Source organism: Neltuma alba, unplaced genomic scaffold (assembly GCF_004799145.2).
Source record: "Neltuma alba isolate B1F8T4 unplaced genomic scaffold, ASM479914v2 tig00011874_pilon, whole genome shotgun sequence".
Lineage (NCBI taxonomy): Eukaryota > Viridiplantae > Streptophyta > Magnoliopsida > Fabales > Fabaceae > Neltuma > Neltuma alba.
The window spans coordinates 57,181-82,168 of NW_021636476.1; the positions used below are offsets into that span (position 1 = coordinate 57,181).

General features: G+C 33.9%; 3 protein-coding genes across 3 annotated transcripts; all 3 read right to left on the reverse strand.

Annotated features, from left to right (window-relative positions):
* Positions 1 to 4,224: 4,224 nt before the first annotated feature.
* Positions 4,225 to 5,707, reverse strand: LOC114718854 (transcription factor bHLH148-like). The gene is made up of 2 exons (XM_028904297.1): positions 5,529 to 5,707; positions 4,225 to 5,384 (listed from the first exon to the last, which is right to left on the reverse strand). Exon 2 carries the CDS (start codon positions 5,254 to 5,256, stop codon positions 4,621 to 4,623), a length of 636 nt encoding a protein of 211 aa, XP_028760130.1. The 5' UTR covers positions 5,257 to 5,384; positions 5,529 to 5,707; the 3' UTR covers positions 4,225 to 4,620.
* Positions 5,708 to 8,502: 2,795 nt separating this feature from the next.
* Positions 8,503 to 15,544, reverse strand: LOC114718852 (protein SINE3). The gene is made up of 4 exons (XM_028904295.1): positions 15,491 to 15,544; positions 15,268 to 15,399; positions 14,443 to 14,878; positions 8,503 to 8,762 (listed from the first exon to the last, which is right to left on the reverse strand). The coding sequence occupies exons 2-3, from the start codon at positions 15,382 to 15,384 to the stop codon at positions 14,456 to 14,458; spliced, it is 540 nt and encodes a 179-aa protein (XP_028760128.1). The 5' UTR covers positions 15,385 to 15,399; positions 15,491 to 15,544; the 3' UTR covers positions 8,503 to 8,762; positions 14,443 to 14,455.
* An 8,542-nt stretch (positions 15,545 to 24,086) lies between these two features.
* Positions 24,087 to 24,782, reverse strand: LOC114718876 (calcium-binding protein CP1-like). The gene has a single exon (XM_028904327.1). It carries the CDS (start codon positions 24,722 to 24,724, stop codon positions 24,212 to 24,214), a length of 513 nt encoding a protein of 170 aa, XP_028760160.1. The 5' UTR covers positions 24,725 to 24,782; the 3' UTR covers positions 24,087 to 24,211.
* Between the last annotated feature and the right edge of the window lie 206 nt (positions 24,783 to 24,988).

Sequence of the window (24,988 nt, forward strand, 5' to 3'; positions counted from 1 at the left end):
CAAAGAAAATTGTGGATAATATACGCATTTTATTAAGTTTTGTCAGACTTAATATATATATTTTTTATTTTTAGGAAACAAGAGTGCATTGCATGTTCTTCTTTCAATTTTACCGAAATTACGTCTCCTCTCTGTTTTGAAAATATACATAAGATTCTCATAAAAATTAAAAAAAAACTATGTAATTATATTAAAATTCAAGAGAAATTGATGCGACTTAATGAAAACATTGCAAATTTTAATAACAAACTGAGAAATCTATATGATTTTAGCAATTTAAGACTTGAAAAAGGTCCGTATGTATCATTAGATTTGTGTAATTTACCCCAATATTTGTTACTATTGATTTTCCATAAAATTATAATTAACGAGGTTATTAATTTATTCGTCAACTTATCACCATTCACTGTTTTTGTCACAATAATAACTTTTATTCTCTAATCCATGTTCCTGAAGGCTATATGATCCTCACCCACTTTATTTTTAATAGGTAGTGTTTGATAAAGGCAGAAATAGTTGCAGATTTGAAGCAAAGCCAATTACTTTGAGCCACCATTATTAATGTATTAATTTGTATGCCACATGCTAAGCACTCATGATTTGATGCTTTGTGGAGCCTCCATGTTCCTATATTTATCATTATATTTTCATGAGTTAGTGCTTCTACATATCCTCACTTCTAATTAATTACAGGTGTGTCTATATATATATATATATATATATAATAACTATAAGCATCTTTGTTTTTTTTTCTTTTTACACTTTTTAATTTCCCAAATCAAGTCCTAATTGGGAAATAATCAATACTTGGCTGTCATGAACTATTAACTGCTTTATTTTTTTTTAAATTAAACGTTCTATTCTGTTCCTTTTATTTTATTAATAGTATATATCGGCATATTATGTGCTTTAAACGTCAAGTGGCATTAATTTATTTTCTTCCTCATCGATTCTTGTTTATATCTCTTTGTAAAAGATAGAGAAATTACTCTTATTTCTTACCAAGATATTATTGATTATTATATCTATTAATCTTAACTTATGTATCATATTCCATGATGCTTTCTTTCCTTCTCTCTGTCTCTCTAGCTTTTTCTTATCTTTGAAGAAAGAAGTTTTGGTGCAAACACATATTTCGCATCTTTAAAAAGCATTTTCACATGAAAAAGCTATTTTCTTAAATATTATATCTAAACATGTATGGTTTTAATATAACTTTTTTTTTTTTTTATAAAATCACAACAAATAAACAATCCGAATTAAAGTTTACATGAATGAAATATGTGTAATTCACGCATGAATACAATTCAGTGTAACTGTTGGAGGCTATTAAGTCTGTTTGATAAGAGAGAGAAATGGATAGGAGGGGAGAGAGGGAGAAATTTTAATAAATTGGATTTCAAAAAATTGGAACAGTGTAGTTAAAAATTTTTATTTTACTTTCTCATACTCTTTTATTATATATGTTCTCTTCATTAAAATTTTATAATCCCGCTTTTTTAATTTTTTTTTTAAAAATTGAACTCATTAAAACTTCTCCTCCCTCTCCTGTCTTCCATTTTCCTTGTTAACAGATTCCTACTTAAGAACTTCAAATTAATTAGTGACCTTTAATTAGATTTAAAAGCCCAGATTTCTTGAAGGGGCTTCTTACCTATTGAATAACTATTTTTTGGCGGTATCCAATTTAATTAAAGTTTTATATAACTAATGAAATGGCTTTTATGTACTATATATGTTGCAATTCGCTTGTCGTTTTCCTCTTGGTGCAAAACCATCCATCAATGAGATAGCTTAAGAGGATAACCACAGAATTCACTGGAAGACAAGAGTAAATTAATTATTGGTCCATACTTAGATAAAAACAACCTAAGAATTGAGGGTTAAATGAGAATATGACTTTCTCAGAAGAAAACATGTGATTGAAAGAAAAGTGAGATCATAAAAGAAGCATAAAACTACACGCATTCTGGGAATAACACTTGTTAATTTTTCTTATTATATCCACTTATCGTTTTCATGATGAATCTGTTTTTCACTTTAGGTGTGATAGTAACATTTGTGTTAGAGAATTAATGACACGAGTTTCATATATCAACAAATCAAAGGAAAATGCGATCGCTAATCACTTTAATTTGTTATTTGCTTCCTAAGCGACATCGATATTGAATATGAAGCTTTGTTAATGCCAATTGCTAAACATTTATTGAACGATACAAGACACCTGTATTTATTTATAATTTTTTAGGAGATTTTAAAGTAGTTAAGATTAAAAACTGTCAATGGCCCACCTCCAAAAAAAAGAGTGACTTTAATTTTACTATTCATCCTTAGCTTTTAAAAGTTGAAATTTCCGGAATAAAAGAAAAAAATAAACTTAGATTTCATCAGAGATGAGTTCGAATGGCTAGCTACTAGCTAGTGTCAATGTTACACATCGCCATCAATATAAATATATAAATATATATATGCATGTTTGTTTGATATAATGAAAATAGTAAAGGAATTTTAGTTGTTAGGGTTTGATGAGAATGGACAAAATGGGTAACTTATAACTTGGGAAGAGCAGAGTGAGAAAGAAGAATAAAAGGGCACATGGGGGATGGTGTTAAAAGCGAAGTGTGGAGCATGTTGCGATGAAAATATGTGGAATGAATGCTTCCATGTGCCTTCACTTCTCTTACGCTTTTAAAGCCTTCGCATAATACCCCCCCCTTTTCCTGTGTTTCATTTTAATGCTCCTCTTAAAAATTATCTATTGAAATTTGTAGTAAAGAATTAATTTTATATTTTACAATACAAATAAATGTGAGAGTAATTATACTTTGCAAAGTATAAAATTTATTAGGGTTAATATTATTGTTAGTCCTTATAATTTGATTGAATCATTATTTTGATCCCTGTAATTTTAAATTATTGGTTTTGGCTTCAATAATTTTATAAGAACTTAGCTTGAATTTAAATATGGGGACTAAAAATAAAAACTTATTAAAAATATAAAGACCATTTATTTAATTCAGACTAAATTCTTATAAAACTAAAAGGATCAAAATCAAAATTTGATCAAATTATAAGAACTAGCAATAACCCAATTCATTATTTTAAGCTAAAATACCGGATGTTAGGGTTCTACATCTGGGTAAAGCTGAAATCGAACCCACAACGTAACTATGCTGGGGGTTCTAAGAATAAGATTTGCATTAGATATATGTATATACATCGAATGTGTGTGAATTCTAATAACTTGTAAGCCATAGAAGCTGCGATTTCTTCTCAGATACTACACCAAAAGGGTGAGTAATCTGGTTGGTTTATGGTTTGTTTTCTTTTTTGTGGGAGAAGCACCGTGGAGGGAAGGGGGGGCAAAGACACATGGGATGTTAGGTCGGTCACGGCGTTAGAGTAATATGAATTTACTATATGTTATGTTGGCGCTTTCGGCGACTTTTAGAATTGGTAACTTATAAAATGCTTCGCAGCTTCAAACACTGATCTCACATACAGCGACCGACCAATGCTGTGTCTCAGATTTCCATTTCATACACACACACACACACACACACACTACATATATACTGCACATGTAGGCATGAAATAACTGTCATTTGGGTTGGTTGACGTTGATGATCTCATGAAATGTTGTAAACAGAAGTGCCATTGATGTGGTTTGTCTTGTAAACAGTACAAACTCCCAGTTCTCAACTAACATTCAAGAATGTTAACCATTTTCATGGTACTATTCCTATTACCCAATCATCGTCAAAATCAAGACCTGCCAATTGACCCGTATCCAATAATGCTTACTGTATCAGATCTTCATTAAAACGAGTTACCTAACCAATCCCCATTTATCCTTTTAACCCACGAATTTTCAAACTACCACCCTCCCCCATTATACTCATGGTCCTCACAAGTGCTTCGCGAACGAATCAGGGGTTGAAATTTTGTAAGAATAAAAACAAATATGTATAAACCCCGAGCAGTTAGGTCAGCTGGTTGGGACTGTCCTAACTTAACCACAGGTCTCGAGTTCGAACTGTGAGAATGCAGCACCCTGAAGGGCCAGAGGGCGCCGACCGAAAGGTTCCTTGCAAGCCCTCGATCCGGATTAGTCTGGAGACGTTGTTACGGCTGAAAGACGCCTATTTTCTTGAGATACCGGAGGAGAAATCCAAAAAAAAAACAAATATGTATATATTTATGGTAATGAACAGGACAAAGATGTTCAAAGGGAAATGCAAACGTCCTGTATTTCATTGTCATGAATTTCTTGTCACGTGTCGGGATAAATTTCAGAATGTTTGTAAAGCTGCAAAACCATATTATTATTATTATTATTCACAGTATTACAGAACAAGAAAGAGGATTAAATTCATGGTGGTGACTGGGGAGTATGGATTCAATCGTACAGATATAGTAAAAATGGGGAGACGGAAGTTTGAAGGTAAGAATGAGAGAATGAATCGGACGGAGAGAAAAACAGATGCCGAAGGGTTATGTACTTTGAACAGAAAGCTTTACTTGCAAGAGACAGAGCAGGAAGAAGATGGGAGGCAAATAATAATAATATTCTTTTAAAAAAATATGACAACTGGCAGATACGCCAAAAGTGTCGTGTCATCAGCTGGGTGGCGCCGAGGAACTCGAGCCGGCGCCGGGAGTAGTTGACCCAGAAAGAAGGTCAGCGAGAGTGCTCATGGCTCGGACTTGCATTTCGAGTGCCGATATGTAATCAATCGCTTCTTCCAATATCACCGGCACCGGTTGTTTCCTGCAACCGGGGACCAGCCGGCCAAGAAACCTCACTTTCCTCTGAACCGTTGGCAAGCTCTTCCCCCTCAGCCGGAGAACGCTCACTCTAGGCTTCTTCGACCGGGCAGGGGAAGCGGCCGCCGCCGTGATTCTCTGTCTCTTGTGCTTCCTGAATTTCAGCTTAAGCCGATTGGTAAGGATGGCTCGGCTCCACCGGGTCTTGCCCTTAGCAGTGACGGCCAGGACTCTATCAGCAGCTTCGCGGACGGCTTTACCGCGGCGGGGCGCGTCGCCGGCTGAGGAACCGGAGGAGCCGAGGTTGACTCTGGCCAAGGCTTGGTGGAGCTTGGAGGAGTAGATTTGTTGCTGAGCCGGCGACTTCCATTTAATATTTTGTTCCTCTAGCTGTTGCTTGAGTTGAGCTTTCTTCTTCTTCCTCCTCTTGGAGGGGTCACGAGACCGGTCCGTGTTTGTCACCGGGTTCGAGATCAGAGACGACGACATTTCAACCCCAAAACACAGGTTCCAAACAGGAAAATTTCGTTTTGTCGCCTGAAAATTCTGGGCGGTGAGAACAAAGAAAAAGGGAAAGCTACGGTTTTGTCAGAGGATGAAGCAGGTGAACGAGGAATCTGAAAAGGGAAAAAAAAACCCCGTAAATCTGAGATTCAAATGGATGGATAGGATTCAAGCAGTAATCAGATATTCAAGTGATTCGAATATGGGAAGTTAAAAAACGCGATGGATTAGGAGAAAGGAAGAGAAATAATCAGTACCTTCGAAGGAGGAGAGGCTGCGATGAATAAATAGGAAGCTGAATGGGCTTCAGATATAATCCAACAGAGAACGAAAGCAGGCGTTTTAGAGAGAGAGAGGAATTGGTGGAGGAGGAAGAGGTTGTGGGGCTGAGGGCTTAGAACGGGACGGAGTGGGTGAGGTGTCCCTTCATATATTAGGAGTTGGGAGGGAGAGAGAAACGGAGGGTGAGGCTTATAAAGAAATCCCAATACCCCACGCATCCATTTCTCTTTCTCCTTTCCCGCATTATATTCTTTTTCTTCCCCTGTATCATTTTCTTTCTTTTAATAAAATCTTGGGTTTTCTTTGGGCCTTTGGGTTCGAAGCCCTTTTCTTTTACCTCACCATCCAACTGTTCACGTTTGGATCCACCATTACTGTTTTTTTTTTTAATGGGGTACAAGAAATTAAATATATATTTTTTGGCCAAGAAAATTATCAGATATATTTTTATTGCTTGCAAATAGTATAAACTAGTATATATTTTATATTGATGTGACTGGCGTTTTGCAATTGTTTTGAGTGGGGGAAAAAAATAATTGAATTAAATTTGGATGGCTCCTTTAAGATTAAAGTATATTTTAAGGCGGACATTGTCCGTCTTCAATCTTCATAATGAGATAATGGTACTGGTAATTAGACCCTTGCGTCTAAGGCTCAGACGCCGGTATCATCAGATTGATTGTAAAACATATTTTAAGGCTAAAAAATAATTTATATTTCATTCATAAAAGCAAATATAAATATTTCATTATTGTATAATATTCTACGAAATGCTTACATTATATGTGCAAAGAAAGAAAGTTATTCTTTTCTTATTATATAATAATTTTAATTTTAATTTCATTAATTTTTAAATTTTCAAAATAACATCTTTATAAATATTTGTTTATTTTTAGTGATTTAGTAAATCAATTATATGTTTCACATGTCAGCAGAGTTTCTATAATATGAATGCCCGAGACCTACCTTACTATGTTTCACTCGTCAAAAAAATTTCTACAGGATTTGATATGCAGCTCCAAGGCTTGCTGCTGAGGAACAGGTCAAGTAATAGTAGGATACTAAAAATAGTAAATGATTATGTGTGGGGGAACTGGGGATGGTAAAACAGGTCCTTGGCTTTGATTGCCATTTTTGGCGCCCAAATTTGACCCATATTTTCATTTTGTGAAACTCTACAGCAAGCACGACTGTATCTGATTGGCATTTACTTCAAGTCTTGTCCGTAAAAATATCTTGCTTTTCGAAATTAATTAATTAAACATTCCAGCTACTAATCAAACGAAAAACCCGTCGCTTCCGGCTACCTTATTGAAAATGCACATAACTTTCAAACAAAAACGAGAAACCGCCAACCAGGTGGGGCGGAAAATGCGACAGGAGATAAATCCTTGGAAAAAATAATAAAATAACTAATAGGTTAGGAAAATAAAAAACAGTGTATATAATATAAATATTTTTTAGGCCAGCGAATATAATATGAATATGTAAGAAGTCGCCATTTATAAATAATACTCCTCCGGTCCTTATTATAAGATCTCATTTGACTTTTTATTTGGTCCTAATTATAAGACCCTAATCCATTTTGTCTATTATATTTATGCATTTTTTTCCAAGATAATCCTTCTAATAATGATAGTTTTAGCCAATATACTTAATTAGCAAGGATATTTTAGAAATGACAACACTTATTTATTATAAATAACTAATTTAACTTACTTCCTTAATCTCCTCAAATAAGTCAATTGGGTCTTATAATTAGGACCGGAGGAGTACTACATCTTATCCTCAATATAAAAATTAGTTTGACATTCAATTTGATTCTAAATATAAGACTTTAATCCACATTATCTGTTTTTCTCAAAATAGTTCTCATAGTAGTTGCATATATTAAATATTTTATCAAATGATAATTCTAACTAATATATATGATTAACAAAGATATTTTAAAGCAAACAACACTTATTTATTACAAATAATTAATCAAACTAATCTTTTTAATCTACTCAAATTAATATTCATTTTTTATATTAAGAACCGGAAGTAGTAAATAATTTGACTAACTTCAAATTTTAGTTTTCTATATAATTCGACAAATGATTCGTTCACTTATAGTTAAAATTTAAATAAGAATATAAAATAGAACAAGTTGCAATAAATACATTAACAGTAAATCCATGAGAAGACATTAAGGGGGATAAGAGGAAGAATAAATCCCTAGTCCACCAGGGAAAAAAACGAGGATGGCATCTAAAGCCCTCCAGCTTCTTCCAATTACACGAATAAATCCACACAATTCAAGTTACTCTTCCAATCCTCAAAACTAGAGGTTGATTTTAATTTTAAATATAAAATCTTAATTTCATTTTATTTTTATACTTATTGTTTCCCCCCAGTAACTAATTTATTTAGCTAATAAATAGATATATAACATAATGTTACATAAAAGTATTTTAATGGGATCATACTTATTAGAATTAAATAATTTATTTAGTTTTATTAATCTATTTAAATTAGTTAAATATCTTTTACATTAAGAATTGGAGTATTTTCCTGATTCAATAATCCATGGTTCATAGCGTTGAGATCAAGAACCTATACAAGTCAATTAAATTGTTGCTTCAACTTGTTAATCCCATCCAGTTTTATGGACCACTATACTATTTTAGCATAAAGCATTTTTCAGTTTTTCTCCCGTTACGTAAAAACAAAAGATAATTAAAAATGTTGTTAAAAAATAAAAACTACTTCCCGTGTACATGTCCCTGTTTTCTTGTCTTGATAGCATCTTGTCTCTAAATATATGTCCTCTTCTAAATTTTGAGGTATAATTGTCACTTATTTTCAATAATATTCTTTAAGAGTAATCAAAATTTAAAATAGTATGGCATTAAATAGAGGACAAAACTGAGAAAGAAAAAATAAACTTTCATATTATGCATATATAGACTTTGCTTTTTTGCATGGTATGTTTTTTACTACGAGAACAGGTAAAGGAAACAGTGAACATATTTGGAAAATATCTAACTTCAGTGTTCTCTTTGAGGTAAAATTGGCGATTAATATGAAAGAGCAGAATATCTTACCCGTCATTCTTGCATACTGCAGCACCACTGCACAGCATGAAAGCTCCACTTCTTTATTCAGTTCCCACACTTCCCAGCTATCATCAATAATAGAAACCACCGTACCCTTCAATTCAAGTACATCTGCAGACGCAGGTGAGATTAATATCTTTTTTTTCTTATCTGTGAAAACAATTCATTTAAAAGATCCTGTAATATCATAAGTTTAGCATAATGTCTACAATTTTGAGAGATAATAAAATTTTAGTATAAATATATTGGTTGGTCAAAAGATATTTGTGTTTGATATGAATGTCAAAGGGGGGAAATTATCAGGATAAAGAATCTGGGGGGAAAAATCTCAGTTCAACTTCATCATTTCTGCATAGGATTATGTAAATTGCATACCATTGACCTCTGTACCAGCAAAATTGATAGTCACACATCACAATGCAATCAAATATGCAAACATAAAAAAAAATTCCAATTACTAATTTACAAGAATCAGTCATCCATACCGAAACCACATGTGCCCCAGGTGATGGCTTGGTATAAATTGGTTCATAACGTCATTTTCAATAATAAAAGCACTCGTCAATATCAATTTAAATTCATCAACAACCTGATATGAATAACGCTTCGAAAACGGTTGCTTTCACAGCTGCAAACAAATTGATTTTTTTTCTTCCTATATCCTGATTTTTTTTATATGATGTTATCTTCAAGTAATTTAATGCATCCATCGAGGCTAACGCATCTTTTAAATTGATAGGGATAATTAAAGGACCCATTTTTAAGCACTATAACGCATGACTTGGGTTTGAATACGCAAGAGTATCTACACAGTGATTAATTAGCAGTAATAATTCATAAATTATATGCTGAAGAAAAGATCAGTTTCTAGATAGCACAAGTAATGCCCCTCAACACACTATTAACTGCATTGTAGTTTTCTTGTATCTCAAATTAATCCATGAACTACACTATAGTGATAAGCAAATAAACCAAGAAATGGAGAGCACCAATGTCTTGTAACATTTTAAAAATATTTTTATATGAAACGACACAAAATAAAATTAAAAACTTCCGATTATTTTCCACAAAATCACGCCTAATAATAGGAAATTACAGCAGGGATATTGAACCGAATTCCTGAAATATATCATTTATGCAGCTTTGTACCTAATGCACGATAAATTCCTAAAATAATAATAGGAAGAATTCTTCCAGCACAAACATTACAAAACAGAACAAAACAAAACATACGAGTTACCAACAAAATTCCCAACAAAACACATAGGAAGAATTCTTAGCAAAGAGATTGAATCAAATAGCTAAAGCATATCATCTATGCAGATCTCCACCTAAATTAAAATATAAAAACAACGCTATTCCGATAAGGAAAGTAGATGCTTTTACACACAAAGTTTAGCAATTTCTGACACAGTTCCGACTCCTGTGCTGCTTTGCATGAGGGATGAGCTATTGGATTTGGATCCCCATTGGACGGAGCTATGTTGTTGGCTCCCACTAATTGATTGAATGAAAGGGGGTCCCACAATTATTTCTTTTCATTCCGTGCAATGATTATAGGGAGGTGATGATCCTCGAAAGAAAAGATAAAACAAGAGGGGATGCATGTGCTGTGAAGACAATTTCTCTGGCACTTTTCTATCCCCGCCCTCTTTTGTATTTTATTGAGTTTTGGATTTTTTCTACCTGTGTTGAGGTGGGGGCAGTTGAAGCTCCACATTTCCTGAAACTGCTCCTAAGTTCCTTGTCCATAAGGTTTTGCTTTTCAATATTTTAATTGAACCTCAATCATTTCATTATCAAACGGATGATGACTATGACTCCACGACCCAGGGAATGGTTAACCCTTTATCTGTTATTTATATTTGATTTCAGCTACCAGCTTCTAGGGATGAAGCTCAAGGCTGAAGGCACAATAAATATAACAGAAGGTATGCCATATTAAAATAGGTCAAAAAGGCTTTATTTAATTTGTTGAGGAATAAATTTAACTTAAGTTATATCTAGCAACTTAAAGTGAACTCCCCATAAAATAATTTAAAACACCAAGCGAAATAATTCTTGAAGACAACATGTGATTCAGAATTCTACATTTACATCATTTCACCAGTAGAAGGTCGCATACATCAAATGACCAGCAGTCACTTAGCGGGTTTAAAAGTGAAAAGTATAAAAAATAGAAAGCAATATCCAAGTGCCAATGTCATCATGGTTAGCTCAGTTTATGAATAGAATTGTGATAGTCATAAGCCTAATCCCATTCATCGCAAAATCACAATAAATGCGCAAACAGGGATATTCAACAGAGAAAAACCTAACTTAAAATACTTATTGGAAAGCTAAATCACTGTCAGAGACAATGATGTGCCAGAGAGGTTGCCTTCTTTGTGTTAGACACTATAACGTATTGAACATCTAAAAGAAGAAAGGAGAATTTTTAAAAAACAGAAAAGCATGGCACGTGCTGCAGACCAATGGGGAATAATATGGCAAGAAGATATCAAGACAGATCCGAGCCCATTCATATGGATCTGAATCTTGCATATAATGATGATACATATCATGGCTTCTTAGGAATTGGGGTGTGCGCATAGCATAGCAAAATATGAAAGCCTCTAATAATGACCAAGCCCACTGACAGATATAAACCAATTGGAAAACATTGCTCCTAAGGTATCAACAGTTTGGATGCAAAAAATTTAAGTTTCATGTAGATGCATGCATCATCAACTAATCCAGAAAAAGGCTCGTTCTTCTGACAAGTTCTATTTCATATCATATGAAATTAAAAGTAAACAAGTGAGCCTTACCCAAATGAATGAAATAAAATCCAGGCAAAGTCAAATGTACAAAGTGTACAAATAGCAAGAGAATATTGATCAGAAAGCAATTCTTAAACGGTGACGACTCATGTTCCTCGTATTTAGACTGGTGGGTTGACAAAACAGCCAACAGAGTTCGTTCAAAAAGTAATCCTTGCTGACGCAAGTCAATAGAATTAATCCAATCTAAATTTGGACAGATAATTTATAAGATTTGGGTTTAGACTTCAGACATCTTAGAGAACGGCACGGAGGGGAAATCCTCGTCAGGAGAATTACAAATAGGATGCCGGTCAGTAGTCAGTTTAGTTTGATTCACATGACGATCACATTTCATCGATCAACATTACTGCGACGGGCATACAAAATTGAAAGAGTGATTTATTGGGCACAATGATTTGCTCAAATTTTTAATTATAATTTGCTGAAATTTTTAATTATATAGCTTCACAGTTTGACTTTAATGGAAACCGCCGTTCAGGGGGCAGTCTCGTGTTTGGTATCTAGGGCACCAAGGTCTGCAGGGATTGCTAAAACGGCAGCAACCAAATTAATCATTGACCAGAGCAGATTAACAAATAAAAAGGGATTGAGTAGACATATTAGTTTCCTAAAGTCCAGCCCTCCCAGGTTCCAAAGCCGACTAGCAAGAACATCAAGCAGCATGGACCAAGCTGGCAGTGTTGCATTATGAGTCAGGAAGTGAGGTGTCAAGAAAGCGACGTAGAAGATGGGCTGCTTTCATTAAGATCAATTGTTCTCATCTCCGCTTTAAAAAAAAAAAAACCAATAGTCATCTACTAGAGGTTTTTTTTTTTTTTTTTTAAGGTGAACTAGAAGTCAACAATTTTAATCGGTTCAACCATTATATATTCATGATCATAATTTATATAGTAAATTAAAAATAATAATGTTCACATTAAAAAGAAGTCTGATAGATTTATTTAATTTTTATGATATCTTGGTAAGCGCCTCATCCCAAAGGGGCACAAGAATGGGAAAACGAGGCATCAGGAAAGAATCCCCACCAGGAACAATTATATTCATCTATGAATCAATATTTATCCTTTCATGGATCAATCGTGAAGAATCCCCACCCCGGGCCCAAAATTCCCAACTGAAGTTTTTTTTTTTTTTAAAAAATATATCATATGATAAATTAAAATAATAATCAAATGAAATAGTATTGTATGATATTAATAATACAACCTTTTATTTATAATCAAAGAAACTTCTTTAAAACTCATCGTATATGATTTTTCTAAGTTTATGATTTATTGTAATTTGCATATATCAATGCTAATCAATAGAATGGGAATGACTCATGGCAAGAAGGCCCAATCCTGTCCCTACATGTCATTACTGGACATGAGCTCTTTTTCTTGCTTTTAACAACTGGACTTGAGCTTTTTAATGTCAAGTTCGTCATATTTCTTTCTTTCGCCCCAACCCCCCACGCGAGAAAATTCATGGCCTCTATATTAAGTGCAAAAGTTTAACAAAAAGGGCTGATCCTCGCAACATAGTGAATCAAGTTCAAATCCTTCATCAAACATCTTCCCAATCATAACTATGCTGTTTTAAGAATCGTTCCTAATGAGTTATAAAAACAGAGCTGCTGTTTAATATAGTTCTACTTAGTTGGCTCCTGATGTTCATTTTTGCTTGTTTGGCGCTACAACAATTAATGTATCACGAGCATTATCTAAGAGGAAGATCATGCTTAATGTGGCCAAAGATGAACATAGCTGTTCATCCCAGAACAGGTCAACAGACTGAGAATAAGACAGCCCCAGATGAGATGTAGACAAAAAGCAGAATGAATTGTGTCTAGGTTATATCTATTAATAGATATAAAAGCAGAAGGAATTGAATCAAAGCCTAACCTAACGACTAAAATGTGGTCATGAGCAAAAGTGAACTTTCCCTGGGTTGTAGCCACGGTTCGAGGTTTCTTTGCATCAGTCATAGGATGTTCGATTATCTTAAACTTTGATACGTTTGAAATTTAAAATACGTAACTGTTTTTCATTTTCTGGTTTAAATACAGTGTTGCCATTATCACCACTTATTGGTAAAGGGGATAGTTATATATTCAGGTGCATGTTTATTGTTCATTGATGATGAGAAGAGAAAATCGAACTGACAGCGGATAGTTTCTCACCGAAAGTTAATCATTTCTTTTTTTCCTTTTCCTCAAACTCATTAAAGAATTTAATCCCTTTGCTCGTGCACTAAATGGAATTCGGATTATATTTCTTTCACTTCCAAGTTTTTCCCAATTTTGCCTCACACAAGATTTACTTGTCTGGGTATAGCTCTAAAATTAACATAGACATAGGGTAGAAGAGTATCTAGCAATAAAATTATCTACTTGACACAAGCCTATTGGAGATGGCACTACAAAATTCCAAAACAATTGATTGTTCTCCAGCTACATTTTAAACTAGAAAAGTAGCAACTAGCAGAACGTTCTTCGTGATAAGTATTTTCTTCACGTCTATTTTAGACAAGCATGACAACCAGCAGGGACAACAAACATGCGGCATGAAACAAGCAGAACCACGATGCTTATGCACCATTCCAAATCAATATTCTTGACAGTTGACACCATTAGAGTCGGAGATGCCAGATGAAGGCAATTGGCAGTGCAGTGACTATGCAGTGACTATGATTTGATAATTGAAGTATTATCTGAGAGAACGATTTTATAATGCTATCTGTCATAGAAATGCAGCACAAACCATACGCAATAACTATTATTTCTCAAGATAACAAGAAGCATGTGATGCAGATGACCTTTAAAATACAGCACTAATTAGCTCAATCAGCAATCATACAGTTCCATAAAGACCAGTCAAAGTATCCAGATGTAAAACAGAGCACTGTATCAGCTGGTTCAGCTTAGAATTTTAAACCATCCAATAAAAGACTTCATATATATTTAGAGTCGTGAAAGAAAATCTTACCTCTTGACCTGAATTAAGTAGGCAATGGTCCACCGAAAGAGCAATGACTATCTGAAGTCAGGAAAATCACCGCTGATACTCCAATAATCCATAACAAGAGAAATAGAAACATGATTCGATTTTTGGCAGAAACGACTTCAGCAACGCGATCTTTCTCCTCCGGTACAGTATGTAGCTCTTCCAAGACATAGTTAATTATCTCGTTAATGAGCTTCCTATAATGAGGTGAAGCACTAAGCGAATTGAATACTTCAGATTGAGCTTTTCTGAGAAAATTCTCGACAATCTCTGCCTCCACAGAGGCAAATTTAGGACTAACAAACTCAGAGGCACCTAAACAGTTCACTAAACCTTTTTCTTCAACATCGGTTATCTTCTCTGAAGGTGTCATATCAGATCGAAGCAAATTCACGGAGGATGCTTGTTCAATCCAGGTCTGAGACGAATATGAAGCATTTGACAAACTTGAGAAAAGATGTATAATCAGTTTGACAATATCAATTGACATTTACAGTGCATTTTATATTTCTGGTAATTTGCTTTCCGAATCCAAACAGTACAAGTTGCCTTGTATATAGTTGATTGCCGAAATCTAAGCAAGCACGCTACACCAAAATTTTGGAACAAGAAGGCGGCAGAAAGCCAGAAATACGAGCAAAAGAACAGTATTGAAATGTTACACCGAAATATTTGACGGATAATGATCAAAATGTGATCCGTTAAATGAAGCGATTGCCGTGTACTGGGACTAATATGCTTTTTTCGAAAAAGAAAAAAGGCATAAAAAGACAATGAAAGGCAACAAAGACGCGATATCAATATCACCTCTGTAAGTTCTCCATCGCCATCCGCGTGTGAGATCTCAGAGATCGGTGCAGAACTCTCTGAATCCTTAGATGCTTCAGATGCATCTTCAGAAACGGGTATGAATGCCGCATTCATGCTCTTCTTTGTGATCTAACGCACGGAAAGCAATTAAGATGTAAGAAATCAAGTCATGGAATGGAAGGGTAAAGTAAGAAAATAGGGTTCAGAAATCGCGCTATGCCTTGTTAAATTTGTTCGATGAGTCTTTCGATCTGCGATTGACATTCTCTGCGGAACGAACTGGGAGTCTTGCGTTCTCTTTCATTGGCGGGAGATATTTTGATATTTCAAAAAATGGGACTGGTATTTATAGCGCAAAGTGAAAAAAGGCGCATATGTGAAGGCGGTCAGTTATCAAGCACTCACGACGTCGTTCCGTTGGAAGTAAACCGGCAAGCCGTAGAACCTTCTACTTTGTTCCCAATGCCCACGTAAAATTGGATTGGATATTTCTATAGAGAAGCCCATTTCATGGAGCGGGCTGGAATCGTGGGCATGTCCAATACGATCGAATATCACCATTGAATAGTAGCCACCAAGGGGGAAAAAAAACTTAAATCTTCAAAAAATAATTCCATCTAACTGAATTAAATTCAAATTAAATCTGACAATGTTTTAATAATTAATAATACACCAATGTCCCTTGGTTATGGTGTACCCAAGAACAAATTAAATGCAAGACAAATAAAAGGAACAATAAAAATAAATTAAAAGAGGATTATGATATTTAATTTAATAATTAAAGACGAGGGGGTTTGAATTTTCAGAGTAAAGTGTATGTAGAAGCGTAATACGTGCGTATGGCACTAGTTGAAATTCTTATCTGTTATACTGCTCAGCGTCAACGTATATAGTATATCACACCCATTCCTTACACGTCATTGATTAGATTAATTAGCCGTAAGTATAACTTTCGATGCAATATGCCAAAAACGTTTTGCACTGGCCGTGGAATAAATTATTATTACATTGATCATGTCACACTAAATATCTATATGTATCGATTTATAAATATTTACATTTTTGTCAAAAAAATTCTTTTCTAAATGAATCTTATCTTAAATTTCACTTTCATATTATCACTTTATTATTTTATTACTTAATATTTATTCCAAGTTTTATTGCGTCATTTAGATTTAATTTGGAAATCACTACCTCCGATCTTAATTATAAGAGCTAATTGGCTAATTTGAGAAAATTAAAAAAAAAGTTAAGTTAGTTATTTGTAATAAATAGATATTGTCTTTCTTAAAATATCCTTACTAATCAAGTGTATTGGCTAGAACTACCATTATTAGAAGGACTACCTTGGAAAAAAAAAGCACAAATATGAGAGACAAAGTGAATTGAGGTCCTATATTTAGGATCAAAATAAAAATCAAACAAGATCTTATATTAAAGACCGGAGATAGCACTTAAGTCAAGTTCTTTATGTTTATCATGTCAAGTTCTTTGATAATGCATGGTTATGTGTCACATTTTATTCATATGAGTTTATAATTAAATGATAAAACAAAAAAAGAAGACATGACTATACATGTGTAATTAGAAAACTTAATATGTTGAATATAATGAAATTGATGTAAGTATTGTCTATTTAATTTATTTAATTTTATGTTCTATGTTCATCTCTTAATTTTAATTGGACCTATATTTAATATACTCTTTTATTTTTCAGTCAAAAAGAATCTTAGTTTTGAGTTTTTTTGTTGCCGAGAGTATCTTCTCATATGAATAGTGAGAAACTAATTTCTCGGAATACTATTAGGCACCCCAAAAATGTTTTTCTCCATATGCATCGTTGCAAAGATCAAACCTGAAATATAACGCTTAAGGTGCCTAAGTTCCTACTATTTAAATCAACACTCGTTAAAAATAATATAACTGCTTGATAAGGAGATATTACGCACAATCAAGCTTGCCGGTCAGGTGTGGATCAGATCAGCGTATGGGAAAGAGGTTCAACAACTATGCAGCATGTATATATGTATACCATGTTAAAATATGTCTCAAATTATTCAATTTTATATTCTTCTAATCTTAAATATAAGACTCATTTTATATTGTACTATAAAATAAATCTTATAGTTAGGACAGGAGGAATATGAGATTTTATTTTAGCCACTTAGTTTTTTAAAGTATCTTTTTATTTTAGTTTTCTAAAGTATCTTTTTATTTCTCTAATCATAATAATATAAAAAAAATTCTGATGTTGAGGTTTTAAATGTTAAGAAAACAATTTTAGATATTAACATGCATATTAATTAAGTTCACTTTAAAAAATAACAATAATTGCAACAAAAAATTATCATTTATGGTATCGGTGGTGTCCAAGTTAAAAAACCGAGTAGATTAGAAAACGGGAAATGTATTTTATAAAATTAACCCAAAAAAAATCAAATCAAAGCATTGCATGAAAAATAAATATTAAATAACCAAATGTGGACTTTTATACTATCTCCGGTCCTAATTATAAGACTCAGTTGACTAATTTGAGGAGATTAAGGAAAGAAGTTAAGCTAGTTATTTGTAATAAATAGATAGTGTCTTTCCTAAAATATCCTTGCTAATTAATTATATTGGTTAGGACTACAATTATTACATGGATTATCTTAAAAAAATACATAAATATAAGAGATACTACTAAAATGGATTGGGATCTTATAATAAGACTAAAATAAAAGTCAAATAGAATTTTATATTAAGAAGGTAGTACGTATCATTATCATCCACCCAATAGCCTCATACTAAGGTTTCCCCGCCCCAAAAAAGAAAAAAGCGCGGTCAACTAGTCACAGTGACTTGATTTGCAAATATCCCGTATTATTCTCTGACTTGAAGGGCCCATATCAAATGAAAACCCTCGGCCTATAATGATTCCATGATTGAACATATACTATGAGATTCCCTGATATGATTAGGGATCATAATCATAGCTTGGCGATAATAGTACGGATAGTGGAAAGCCCACTGAGAATGAAGGATAATATACATTACCTCTAATTTTTAATATAACAGCTTGTTTGATTTTTATTTTGATCCTAAATATAAAATCCTGATTCACTTTATCTCTCATATTTATATTTTTTTTTCTAAGATTGTCCTTATAAGAATAGTAGTTCTAACCAATACATTTGATTAGTAAAGATATTTTAGAAAAAATAATACCCATTTATTACAAGTAACTAACTTAACTAATTTTTTTTAATCTACTTAAATTAGTCAACTGGCTCTTATATTATAAGTGCTGTAAGTAGTGTGTAATCTTTCATGCTCTTGCTTTCCTCTCAAGAGATCTGCTGAACACTCAAATTATTGAACAGTCCTCCACATAACCCCTATAAATTGGCAACCTTTGACATTACCTTTTCATCAAATTAATTTGCCGACATCCCTGGTACAGCTCTACTTCCATATCTAACCCTAAATTTTGCTTTTGGATTAGTGTGTGCGCGTGTGTGTGAAATAGTAATTTTTGTTATTTAAGATAAAAAAACTGTATGTGGAAGTTTCCGGCATATGCTTTCGACTAATTGTTCTGTGCAGGTTGTTGCAGAAAGAGACGAGTTTGAGCATCATGATGAGGAACTTATTACCTTCACTTGTGGTGGTGTTGGCCTTGGTTTTCATCCTCATGACTCTGCAAGCTGATGCTGATGATGCAGAACTGAAGCATGACAAAGAACCAAAAGGGCAGCTTATTCTCAACCAAACAGCTTTTGGTCGAAAGGCCAGCGCAGGTGTAGTAGTGATGGTGTTGTAATTTAATTATATACATATATATAACACCATGGTTCTCATTAATTAAAAAGCTTAAATTTTGTTTTAATTATAATTGCAAGTCTTGCTTTTAGAGACCATGCTAATTAATTAATAATGTAACATGACACTAAAGTCGATCTCGCTGTGTTCCAAGACCAAAAGGACTGTCATATATATGATCAAACTCGTGTGTGTGTGTGTGTGCATGCAGTGTGTAATTAATTTTGAAGCGTGCAGGTGGTAAAGATGCAGAAGAGGTTGGTGAAAACAAGAAGAGCTCACAGAGTGGGTACATGACGGATTCAGATAACGGAGGAAGCGATGATAATAACGCTGCACTCCATCTTAACAGTCATCACTACTTCACTGATCCTCGCAAATTACCTCCACGCAATTGATGAAATCATGATACTCTTCTGATCCTAAATGTAAGATTTATTTTATAGTGTAAATTATACTATAAAATAAGTTTTATATTTAGGATCAAAAGAATATATCCAATAATGAACTTATTATATATGTGAAGAGCTATATTATTATTAGATAGTGTTTGAAATTCTGATCAAACAAACTAGTGGATTTGTGCAAAAGCTCTAAAGAATTTCAAAGGGCTTCTAATACTAGAAGGAGTTCAACCTTGGTATAGCTCTTCATATAAATTAATTACCCTGATATAAATATGGCGTGTTGCATGCATGCAACTATATATGTATATGCGTGTGTACTAATAAATAAAGTGTGGAACCAGCAGCATGTTTGTGTAATTTATGTTTTATATGAATAATCTGTAAGGGCGCTTCAACATGATTAAGCTGTCTACAATGTTCAAGTAGTGCTAATTAATTGTTTCGGCTGGGTCATGGCAAGCCAATTAAGTTAACTCTTATTCTCATGATCTGTATAGGTCGATCCTTACACACACACACACTCACTTGTTTGTGAGCTACCTGCTATGGCAGAGGTCACACACACACACACACACACACACACACTCACTAGTTTGTGAGCTACCTGCTATGGCAGAGCTTATTGGTTTTATATATAGAGGCGATGAATCTTGTTACTAGAGGCTGTGATAGTGAACATGGGTTTAGTTGATTAATATGATATCAGATTACTTGTGCAGAGGGATTGGCAGGTGATGTTTTGTCATGATCTTCGTAGGGAAGTCATATCCCTTGCTGGTGATTTAGTTAAACTTTCTCATATGCTTAATATTACATCCGGTCCTATATAAGAGCTATTTGACAAATTTGAAGAGATTAAGAAAGTAGGTTAAGTTAGTTATTTGTAATAAACAGGTATTGTCTTTCCTAAAATATTCTTGTTAATTAAGTATATTAGCTAGAATTACTATTATCAGAAGGACAACCTTGAAAAAAATACTCCTTCGGTTCTAAATATAAGACCCCTTTTGTAGTGCAATTATCCCTTTTGTAGTACAAATTGCATTACAAAAGGAGTCTTATATGTAGGACCAGAGGAATACATAAATATGAGAAACAAAGTAAATTGGAATATTATATTTAGGACCAAAATAAAAATCAAACGAGATTTTATATTAAGAACCAGATGTAATATTTAGTATTGTATTTTTTATCACTCTTTACCTTTTGAATAAGAGGCAGAGCGGTGACGAAGGAGGGTAGGCCGCTTCCTGACCTTCCTAATATGTCGATCCTTCCACACACAGACACACAAACACATATTTGTGAGCTACCTGCTGTGGCAGAGCTTATTGGTTTTACATGTAGAGGCGATGAATCTTGTTCTTAGAGGCTGTGATAGCTAGCAAACATGGATTTAGTTAATTAATACTACCTCCAGTTCTTAATATAAAAGCTAGTTGACTAATTTGATTAGATTAAAAATTTTTGTTAAGTTAGTTATTTGTAATAGATAGGTATTGTCTTTTCTAAAATATCCTCACTAATCAAGTATTTTGACTAGAACTACCATTATTACAAGTACTATCTCGGAAAAAAAGGATAAACATGAGAGACAAAGTGGATTAGGGTCTTATATTTAGGACAAAAATAAAAGTTAAATGAACTTTTATATTAATGACCGGAGGCATCATGATATCAAGTCACTAGTACATAGGGATTAGCAGGTTATGTTTTGTCATCTTCGTAGGAAAGTCATATCCCTTGCTGTTGATTTAGTTAAACTTTCTCATATGCTTAATATTTAGTGTTGTACAATTTTTTTTTATCACTCTTTACCTTTTGAGTAAGAGGTAGAACGGTGACGAAGGAGGGTAGGCCGCTTCCTAAATCTTCATGTTCTCTATCTGCTTCCTAATTTCAGTTATCATTTTCTAAAGAAAGGAAGCGAGAAAAGCAGGAAACAATGAACCAACGCCGGTTCTCCCTAACACGAGACGGCATACAAATTTTGGTCTGATCTTTTTTTTTTTTTGGCTGTTAACTCAATTATTTTAGGCAATAATTATTATTTCCTCACCCTAAATGTAGGAGTTAAAACAAATACCCTTAACTAGAAGCTTTTCGTTCTCGCTTCTGCCCCGTCTTTTTCGTCTTTCAATTTATTTCTTTTTCATCCGTTGCCAGCATTTTCGTTTGTTTTTGTTCCATCTCGTGATGCTTGTCTTGTTCCGTTTTTCCTCGTCGATCGGTGGTCCTTTTTTGGTCGGCTTCTATTCTGTCTTTTTCAGTACTGAAATGAGTTCTACCGGTGCAAATAGCCAGCTGATGGCCAAGGCTTCATAAATATAATAAGCTTTGCCTTTTGTTCTTAATGACATTTAACACTATACAGAGGATACATCAATCTACATAAAGAACATTTCTTTAAAAGAGGACAAATTTAAAAGTATCCACTTTTCAACTTCATTTCTGATTCTGATTGGAACGTTTCCTTAGTTTAAAGTAAATTACAAAACTGAGGCTTGTGCTTTAATAATCATAATATTGCCCATAGAGTTCCTACCGTCCGAGTCAGATATCAAATACATATTAAACTCATTTGTGCGTCATGGCACACGTATCACCGATCTCGCTTTAGGCAAGCATTAATCCAAATTGGGAAACACAGATTCTCAGCGTGATTTCCATCTTACAAAGAAACCCAAAGTAGGCTGGTCCCAAGTACACAAATATTCCTCCGATCTTTAATATAAGACTCATTTAACTAATTTGATTAGATTAAGGAAGTCAGGTAAGTTAGTTAATTTTAAGAAATGTGACATGTTTTTCCTAAAATACCACAATCATCTTTCTTAATACCCTATCTTCCTCTTCTATTTGATTATGGTTGAGGGAGTATCTATAGGGGTAATTTAGAAAAAATTGATAAATATGATAAATGAGTTTTATATTTAGGACCAAAACCAACTCAATAATTAGGTCCTATATTAAAGACCGGAGGAGTCTTAAATAACACAATACTTGATAGGGTTGGATATAAGAGAATCAAAACTTTACTACGCACACCATTTTCACTTTCTCTCTTGTTAATTATCTCTCTAAAGTCAGCTTTCTGGCAAAGATTTAAGTTTATTCCTTCCGTACAATAATAATATTGATTTGCAAAAAGAAATATTCTCCTTCTTTCGTTACATACAAGCTGAACGGAACATAAAGATTATTGAAATATCATTTGGTCGTAACTTCGTATTTGTATATTATTCTCTCTCTCTCTCTCTCTCTTCCCAGCTGTCGCGTGGGTGGGTTTAGGGAACGGTCTGCAATTTCCAAGACTTAATTTATAAATCATAATCCCAATAATAATAATCCATGAAATAATATGGGCTTTGAAAAGACAGATTAATACATTTGTGGTTACAAACATACGAACGGATAATTTGACACCACCACGAGTTAGCAAAACAAATTGGCATCCTTCTACATCGTTCGTTTGGAATATGCTTAATTGGCTGGTCATAAAAAATCGATGTACTTTGTCCCCATTTGCGCGTCTCCTCAGCATCTCCCAATACACGTCAGATGGTGATATTACCGTATTTTAGTACACAATTTCCCAAACTCAAGATTTCACAAAAATATACTGTAACTTATTAAGTACCTCCTCTTCTAAATATATAATAATTAGTTGAATATTTAATTTGATTTTAAATATAAGATTTCAATATTTATTTATTATTTTTTTCAAAATAATCTTCATGATTATTATACATAATAAAAAGTTTCTACTTTAATGCACATAGTTAATAACTAACTTAATTTTCTCAATATTAACAAATTAGTTATGTAACTTTTATATCATGTACTGTATGTTGTATTAAAAGAAAACAAAAAGATACCTGTACATTTAAATTTATACATATGTTAAAATTAATGAAACTAAACAAGAAATACATCTATACCATTTTCTATCCTCTTGAGTAAAATTAAAAATAATAATTTCATGAGAGGAGGGAGGGATATTGCCTACACACAAGATTCATATCAAAGGGATGTTTGGATAGAAATCAAAGCATAGTTTTAAAAGTGATTTTATGATATACAAAATAAATATATAAAAAAATTTATCTCAATTTATATAAAAAAAATACTTTTAATGATATCCAAATACTTCATAAATTTAAGTAAGAGTTTCACATGTTGCTCCTTGTTCTGCAATATACACAGTTAATTTATAAAATTATAATAGGCAATCTCGATCAGTTTGTGGTTGATTTACAGAACTAATTTAACTGAGCTACTTTTCTTCGCTGAGTCGAACTCTTTTCTTCTAATTTAACGGGGAAAAAAAATGTAAAACAACTCTTTTTAGAAGCATCAGTTCAATTTATGATAAACTACTAAAAATAAATTACCAAATAAAGTGATTCATGATAAAATTTGGAGATACCCACACCCCTCTTACTGTAGTTATTAAGCACAAAAAGATGAGAAATGATTGCTTTCGAAGCTAAGTATAAATTCAAATGCCCGCATCGAGTTTGAAGTCTAGGGATACTGTTAATATCTGATGTATGCTTAACATGACCAAAAAATTATAATAGTAACAAAGTGACGGCCAAAAAGAAATATTAAAAGTCAAGTTCTCTTTCTTGCTACCATCATAATTAATTAATTATTGGAACAACTAGGTGCCCAAAAGCATAAACGAAGAAAATCCGAGAAATCGTGGAAAAGGACCTGCGCCGATCCAATCAACGGTTCATTAATATTCGATGCAAGCCTTCGAATGTCACGCCGCCGTTTCGATCTCCACCGGCCAACATGATCATTGCATCGATGTCGTCGTCAGTAACGGCGAGGCCAGCCATTCCCATGAAGCTCTTCAAATCCCGGTGGCTAAGCTGGCCGTCTTCGTCCTTATCCATCACTTTGAACATCTCCTCCAAGAACGACGTCGGCGAACTCACAGATCCGTTCTCCTTGCCGCCGCCCAGAACCACCCTCTCGAACTCATCATACTCTACGAAACCGTCCTTGTTGGTGTCCGCCACAGTCATCATCGTCCCAATGAGGTCGTCGTCGATGTCGGCGGCATCCCTGCCGGCGTAGAATGCCCGAAGATCGTCGCCGCTAATCTTGCCGTCGCGGTCAGAATCAAGGACATCGAATGCTGGTCGGAAAGACGAGTTGACGGTGGAGCCGGATGCAGAGGAGGAGGAGGAGGAGGAGGAGGGAAGGGAGAGGGAACGGCCGGATGGACACATGGCGGGGGAAGTGAGAGGGGTAATTTGCGGGAATGAGAGAAAAGAGGGATTCGCGAGTTGTGAACGCAAAGGAGCCGGAATTTTCCAATAATATAGGGGGAGGAGAGTGTGGGCCCCATGAGCATTGAAAGGTTCACGTGTCTTGCAGAGCAAGCTGTTGAGGGAGAGTAGCAATAGAAATACGCATGCCATGATGCAATATTTATTAAAATTGGAGTTTTTGAAAAAAATGAAAAGAATTACTTGAAAGTAATAATAAATAAA

Coding starts and splice junctions, on each gene's coding strand:
- LOC114718854 (XM_028904297.1), bottom strand. CDS start 5,256: ATGTCGTCGTCTCTGATCTCGAACCCGGTGACAAACACGGACCGGTCT.
- LOC114718852 (XM_028904295.1), bottom strand. CDS start 15,384: ATGAATGCGGCATTCATACCCGTTTCTGAAGATGCATCTGAAGCATCT. Junction 14,879..15,267: donor GCGATGGAGAACTTACAGAG/GTGATATTGATA, acceptor TATTCGTCTCAG/ACCTGGATTGAACAAGCATC.
- LOC114718876 (XM_028904327.1), bottom strand. CDS start 24,724: ATGTGTCCATCCGGCCGTTCCCTCTCCCTTCCCTCCTCCTCCTCCTCC.